Source organism: Thamnophis elegans, chromosome Z (genome assembly GCF_009769535.1).
Source record: "Thamnophis elegans isolate rThaEle1 chromosome Z, rThaEle1.pri, whole genome shotgun sequence".
Classification (NCBI taxonomy): Eukaryota; Metazoa; Chordata; class Lepidosauria; order Squamata; family Colubridae; genus Thamnophis; species Thamnophis elegans.
This window is the reverse complement of record NC_045558.1, coordinates 129,057,354-129,065,358: the sequence shown is the minus strand read 5'-3', so window position 1 is coordinate 129,065,358 and position 8,005 is coordinate 129,057,354. Positions and strand designations below refer to the sequence as shown.

The 8,005-nt window shown below is 39.3% G+C and overlaps 1 protein-coding gene across 1 annotated transcript; it reads right to left on the bottom strand.

Moving 5' to 3' along the window:
• Positions 1-3,106: 3,106 nt before the first annotated feature.
• On the bottom strand, positions 3,107-7,514 carry LOC116521761 (vomeronasal type-2 receptor 116-like). The gene is made up of 4 exons (XM_032236419.1): positions 6,687-7,514; positions 4,627-4,854; positions 4,090-4,216; positions 3,107-4,005 (listed from the first exon to the last, which is right to left on the bottom strand). Exons 1-4 carry the CDS (start codon positions 7,512-7,514, stop codon positions 3,107-3,109), a joined length of 2,082 nt encoding a protein of 693 aa, XP_032092310.1.
• Positions 7,515-8,005: the final 491 nt, after the last annotated feature.

Below are 8,005 nucleotides of genomic sequence, written 5' to 3'. Positions count from 1 at the left end.
TGTGCATAATTATTAACTGGAGCAACCTAGGTTAAAAGCAGTGGTGGGATTCTTTGTCTGTCTCTTTTCTCTCTCTCTCTCCCTTCCTTCCATTCTTTCTCTCTTGCTCTTCTTTCTCTCTCTCTATTGCCCCCCTCTCAGACCCACATACCTTCCAGTTGGTGAAAAGTTCTGTTTTGTCAACTGGGAGGCTGGCAAAGAAGTCTCATTTTCCCTGCTGCCTGTAGCTCTCTGAGGAAGGAGACAGGGAAGCAAGCCTTGGACCTCATCTCTGCCTCCTTCCTTGAGAGCTGGCTTCAGGGATGGCCAGCCTCTCCCACCACTGCACCCTTTACTCACCTTACACTTGGAGGCTCTGCCAGTGGTCGCCTCCCGAGAGAAGATCAGGAGAGACACGCAAATGCCCTGAGCCTCCCAAGGAAGGTGCTGGACACCGGGGGCAGGGGTGGCACCCGCTGTTGTTGCTGCTGCTGATCCCAGTAATGCAGGCTTTGGAGAGCATTAAGTTGCAAGTGCACCAATTCCAGCAGCTGTGTTTTGGCTTGAAACTTGCTATCCTGGCAACCTGAAGGGGACATTCTCCCAGTGGCAACTCTCTCTGGCAACTTTCTCTCTTGCTGTGCAAGAACATCCTGCTCCAGCCTTCCCTGCCCTACTACATTAAGATCCATGCGCTTCCCATTCACGCTAGAAGCACACAGTCCACATGAGAAAGCAGGCGCACAAGCCCCCCCCCCAATAATCTGAGGGGAGCCAGGAGGAGCCAAACTGTGCACAGCCATCCTTACTCCCTCCTGGCTAAGCCTGGGAGCACCTGAGATGCTGCTGGGAGAATGTCCCCTTTGGGTTTTCCAGGAAAGCAAGTTTTGAAGCAAAATGTAGCTGCTGGAATCACCTCATTTCCAGTTTGGCTGTTGGAAAAGCCCCATGTGGAACTCCCTTCTTCACCTGTTTGAAGAAGCCATGAGGGATGCACTCCATTGTCTTTGACAGCCATCTCGTTTCCAATTGGGAGGATGCAGAAGGAGGGAAAACATGGATTCCACCCCCCCTAAATTGGAAATGAGGCGGCTGTCAAAGACAAGGGAGTGCACCCTGCATGGCTTCTTCAAACAGGTGAAGAAGGAACAGGAGGGGAGTTCAGCTATTGGAAAAGCCCCACGTGAAACTCTCCTCCTGCTCCTTCTTCTCCTGTTTGAAGAAGCCACACAGGGTGCGCTCCCTTGTCTTTGACAGCTGCCTCATTTCCAATTGGAGGGGTGGGAGAAAATCATGTTTTTCCTCTGTCTGCATTCCCCTCCCATTGGAAATGAGGCGGCTGTGAAAGAGAAGGGAACGTGCCCTGTGTGGCTTCTTCCAACAGGCAAAGAAGGATCAGGAGGTGAGGATTCGTTGGACAAGCCCATGGGTGCACGCTGCTCTCTCTCCCCTGACAGCCGCCTGGTTTCCGATGAAGGGGGTGGGGAATCCATGCGATTTCCTCCCTCTTCATGGTTTCCCCACCACCTTCATTGGAAACGAGGCAGGTATCAAAGAGAAGAGCGCAGTGCACACCATGTGGGCTTGTTGTGGCCTCTGGAAGAACAGGTATGCTGAGGCACACTAAAGGAACACTAAAGTTCACCAACTGGTATGCCTGTACTGGTCTGTACTGGCTGAAACCCATCCCTGGAGGAATTAAAATGCGTAGTTAAAATGCAATGATAACCATCAGAAGCCAACTCTTGCTCATAAAGTGAAACCCTTTGGCAGGGAGGTCATTTAAGCTCTCCAGAAAGGGAGTGGGCATACTTGGGTTATGAAATGCTGAGCTAAAGAGACAAATTAACAAAGTATATAGGGGAGCCAGGGTCAAGCTTTTGCCCTCCCAAGCTTGTCAGGATTACAATAAAATTAGTACATGATACAGATATATAAATAAACCTCAAGCCTGTTGCCATGTTACTAAACCTTATTATCAGAGAGAAAACTAAAACTAATTGGAGGGAGGTTCCACACCCTACCACTTTTTTAAAAATGTTACTATCAGTGAGCAATCATGTGACTTGGCCACTCCAAAATATGCAAGAGACTCCTATCCCAAAGGTGCTTTTTTTCAAGGGGCAACCAAGAAACCAAGAAAGTCCAGTTACCTCTTGAAAAAAGCACATTTGGGATAACCATGACCTGGATGACTGAAAAATTGTCATAGACAAAAGAGCCATGTGCTCAGTGAACTCACAAAGCACAGTTCCCACCCAGGAGAAGCAATACTTAAATCCACTTGCACCACTTAAAGATATCAGTTGGTCTCACTAACCTCGCAAGGCAGAATTGCTTAACTTGATCAAGCAGGCAGCGGGGGATCCAAAAAAATTACCTCATCATTTTTCCATGGGGAGGTGAGGCTAACAAATAGGCAAAGAAGCCAAAGCAAGATCCATTTAGAGAAGATTACAGATCCAGGGAAGGAAGAGGCCCATGATTGCCTCCTTCCACCCTTAATTTAGGATGGAGGAGGCAAGGATTTGATATTTCCAAAGATACCTTGTTATAAATGCACTACTATTAGTATGGGGGGAAATTAAAGAAAGACAATAAAAATACCAGTCTGACTCTCCATGATGGAGGCACTGATTCTTCCAAATGTGAATAATAAGGGAAAAATTGTATGTTTTTTAAGAAAAAATGTGCCGATAAAACCTATATTTTTTAAAAAGTCATAGACTTCTCTGTTTAAACAAATTCTCATTTGTAGTTAACCGCGCTTCTTTTTTACACATTCAACTGCATGTGAATTAAGATGACTAGTAAAGACAAATTTACAAATCACATTTAATCGATACATTTAGCCAGAGTTCACCATAATATATTAAAAAATGTCAATAAATCAATAATGTCAATAAATATGTCAATACATTAATTTGTGTTCCAAAATATGTTTTTCTAGACTCCAGTTATAATTGCCTTCCAGGAAAAAAAAACCTTCCCAAACTATCCAAATCTCAGTGGACAGGGCAACATAGAAAATCCCTGACTCTGTGCATTGTTCTCCGAATTAAATGTAGAAGTAGGGAAGTTTTCCAACATGTGCATATAAAAAATATCAGGCAAACATAATGATTTGTTAAAACTTTCTCTTCATGAGCTGGTATTTATCGTTCAGTTCAGGTCTCATCATGATAATAAAACACTTGGGAAGAAAGATGCAAACCAATAAGCCAGCACTGGAAGAGATCATGGAGAAAATCTCCACAGCCAATGTATATTTTCCCCTTGTGCTTAGATAGGTTGGAATAAAACACAACCAAACACTGCAGAAGACCAACATGCTGAAGGTGATGAATTTGGCTTCATTGAAACTGTCAGGTAAATTCCGAGCTAGAAAAGCAGCAGAGAAGCTAAGGAGAGCAAGAAAACCCATGAAGCCTAAAACACAGTAGAACATGACAGAGTCTTCATTGCACTCCAGTATGACTTCTTCAGACATTGACTTCATATCAAAATCTGGATATGGTGGGGATATTAATAGCCACACAACACAAACACATATTTGAATAAGGGAGCAGGATAGTAGAATGAAACTGACCATCCTTCCCCCCACCCATTTCCTCAATCTGGAACCAGGTTTGGTAGCCATGAATGCTAGAACCACAACAAAGGTTTTGGCCAATATACTAGAAACTGCCACAGAAAAGATGAGGCCAAAAGCTGGTTGTCGAAAAAGACACACAATTGTATTGGGTCTCTCAACAAATAAAAAAACACAAAGGAAAGCAAGGAGAAGAGAAACTAGGAGTATATAAGTGAGATTCCGCTTGTTGGCTTTGACAATGGGAGTGTCTTTATGTTTCATAAAGATTGTTATTACAAAAATTGTCATTAAAACAAAACAAAGAGAAAGGACAGTCAGACTGATTCCCAAAGGTTCTTCATAGGACAAAAAGTTGATCCACTTTGGAATGCACATATTTTTCCCGGGATTTGGATATTGATCTTCTGGACATGGAGAGCAGTCATCTATGTCTGAAAAAGAATGCAGGTGAATTAATAGGAATTATAGTGTTGTGTCATCATGGCTTACTCCCATTATATTTGGAAATTTCCTACCCTTTTCCTTTGATATTTCCCCCTTTGGACATGGAAGGCAATCATAACAACAAAACAACTTCCCTTCTTTCTTGGCCTTGCTGTATCCTGTCTCACAAGGATCATTGCACAAAGATAGAGGTAATGCCTATCAGTGAAGGAAGGAGAAGATTTTAAGATAGAGAGAGGAAAGGAAGTGCTTGGAGAGTTAATGTGAAATAAACAGATTCTTCACCATTCTTTATAGACAATTTCTGTGCTAATTAGTTTTAGTTGGTTTTCTCAACTTCTTAATTTTGATGTCAGCAAACTGATGAGATAGTGTGTGCTGACTTGCTGCTTTTACTTCAAAACCATGTAACATTTGTCCATAATTTAAAGGAAGCCAGGAAAGGATGTAATATTCAATAGCAATTGCTAGAAAAATAAATAAAATGTATTGATATTTCTCCTTCCCCAGGACATTTTTACCTTGGTTAGTCAGAGATTATATTTGGAGACGTTCATCAATAAACGTATTTAAATGAAGGCAGACAAATCTAAATTTAAATTGCTAACCTGATTAAAGCCTGCTGGCCATGTGATGGAATCTACAGAAATATTGACGAACTTGTCTTCTGGAGCTGTGGGATCTACCACTCCAACTTTGACCCTAAGAAAGGATTGGTTTGGGAATGTGATCCAGTTGATGATATCATATCCACCAATGAATTCTCCATTTTTATCAAAGGAGATCTTTTCACCAACACTGTTGTTAAATCTAACACTTCTCAGTAAAGAATGAAGCTGAAACACAAAGGCAACCAGAAGGATAAACCGAGGGAGGGAGAAATAATTCAAAACATAGATATGAATGTTTCTTTAAACGAAGAGGCTACAAACACTGTTTTATTTTAGTTTTAGGCCATCAAGCAAATAAATAACAAGCATTCTAAACAGAGGTAGAGGTAACATATCACATTACTGAAATAAAATTAACATAGAATTGTAATATAAAAAGGCAAAAAATTGTAATTTGCTACTTCAATTAGATGACTTCTGATAAATATATAAGAAATACAAGGATGTATAAGGCTACAAAACTTTAATACTATTTTTACTTCTAAAGAGCCTTATACATGCTCTAGCCGTGCTAAGGTTGGATTAAAATTTTTGCCATCCATCCAACAGACTAGAAACAAGATAAATAATAAGATAAACGTACATGTAATTGAAAAGATATATGTGTATGTATGTATACACACCACATATACACACAGTAAGACATACTTTTTCAGTGTTATTTTTTATCTTGTTCTTGTCTTACTTTTTTAAATATACAATCTTATATTGAAAATAGAGAGGAAAATGATCATAAGGCATATCGACTTATGCTAAACTAAATGGGCTCAGGATCATTTCACTTAAAGGAGTCATATCCATTCAATCATGGCTCCCATAAGAAACACAGCTACAATGTCTGATATTTCAATTCCTGGCAGCTAAGCAAGATACTAGGGAAATCAACCTCCTTCCATCTCTACAGGAATGTCTTGAAGGAGAGGATGGAAAGACACTATCAAGGCAACAGTCAAATACGATCTAGAGCCTGGACCAACAGATATAACTAGAGAAAACATTTCAGCCACACAAACAGAATATAAGGGAGGGCTAAGCACACTCAGACTTGTCGGATTCTGTTATTATTGTTTACAAAATTAGTCCTAACCTAAGTGGTATTGGTTTTATGACTCAGTCCTCCACCCTTCTGAGGTCAGTAAAATGAGGACCCGGATTGTTGGGGGCAATATGCTAACGCTGTAAACTGCTTAGAGAAGGCTATAAAACACTGTCAACCAATATTTATGTCTAAGTGCTATTGTTGTTTCAGCATGCTGAATCTTGTTTGAGTAAGAGTAAGAGTAAGAGTATCAGTTCTTTCTCTTCCACGCATGGATTGTATAGGAAGATCCTCATCAGGAAATGCCAAAAAAATATGGACATGGTTGCACTTTCAACAACTGATTAATTGTGTCTGATACAATGCAAATGTTCCAAATAAAGCATGTATAACATCATCAACAACAAAAATACAGCTTCAGCATATGATGTGGGGTGAGTAAATCACCTCCTTTCATTTATTTATAGACTGAATTTATGGGAAAGGGATGGAATGTAGTAAGGATGTGGAGTCCAAAAATGGAGGGGATGCATTTCAGAGATGTAAAAGGCAACTCCGTTTGGATATCATGTCTGTGAGAAAGGAAGATAATAGCTCCTCTCTAATAATTCACACAGTTTATTGCAGATACAGATAGTAGAGTGCTCAGATTGGCAGGAGTTTATGTATAAGTGTAAAACAAGAAGAAATCAGCTTAGAAGAATCATCATCTTTCATTTTTGTGTTAAGCCTTGAAGTTAATTTCATCGAGAGAAGCATATTCTAATATTTTTGTACAATGCTATTTACAATTTTAATGTCAGCATATGAATGTTTCAATTACTTAATCCATCATTACATCTCACTTCTGGATTTTCAGACATCAATATCCCTGAAGTATAATCTTTGGTAGAGTTTCTGGACACCTGTTGAAACAACAGATATGGTGGTTTTTGCACTACTCTGCTAACGGACTTACCTGCCACCACATTTGATTATGGAAATGTTTCCTTCTTTCCTTCATCATTGTTGATTCTTTAGATTTGAATATATAGAGAGATTGCACAGCATGTGCCACAGCATAGACCGCATTATAAATACTGTAACTTTGGCCACACATGCGTGTTTCAAACACAGATGTTGGGAGGATCTCAAGCCTCTCCAATCCAGTACATTTCTTCTCAGAGGTCTCAGTTTTTGTGTTTGAAAAGGAGCAATCAAATGCCTGTTCCCAAAAATCTTTTCGAAAATAATCATGCTGGTTGTTGTTTGGATTCAAGTTTTGAATAAATTCTTGGAATTCTGGGACCTCCCTTGTGTGAACTGCAAAGGATAAAGCACCATGTAGAAAATGGATATCCCAAAATTTATGAACGACAACTGAAGTGTAATCTGTCTGAGCTGTTATAAGCCAGATCTTATTCTTCTTTGATACATCCTCCACTTCTGAAAACTGGAGGAAAGTTCTCAGAACTGATAAGGACTGAGTTTCACCATATAAGATTATCACATTAGCTGTGCTGTTCATGAGAACATGGTATATACGTAATCCTCCATCTACAATATCAGTAAAATCACTGTAAAAATCTAAATTTGGAAACTCTGTTATGAATTCTATGCAGATACCATACTCAGAAAATGTGGGGAGCACCTCATGGAGAAATTTCTCTCCTTTCTCATCTTTTACCATAAGAATTCTGATCCAGATCCATCTAAAATGCAGCAATAACTGCAGGAGGCCCTTGCGTTGGTGGGATTCATTCGGAAACATTTGTTGGAAGAAAACTGCTTGAGTCTCTTTATCCATGATTGGAACAGAGCCATATATCAACTATAGAAAGGTAAACATAAGAAATTGCAAAGGTCTACATGGGCGTCTGAAAACATTTACACACACACACATACGTATGTATGTATATGTATATGTGTGTATGTGTATATGTATGTATATGTATGTATATATGTGTATGTATGTATGTATGTGTGTATGTATATATATATATATATATATATATATATATATATATATATATATATATATATATATATATATATATATATATATATATATTAGTGTCACAACCCCTGGTAACCCCAATTATGGGAGGAAGCTGAACTGCTTTAAATATATATATTTAAAGTCACAACCCCTGGTATGCCCAAAGGTATGGCCAGGTTCGATTCCCAACAAGGGTGTGGCTAGCTGATGAGAGCTAAATAGCTTGAAATAGTTCTATACTAGTCTCCCTTTATTTATTTATCAGCATAAATATAACATATATATATATATACACACAC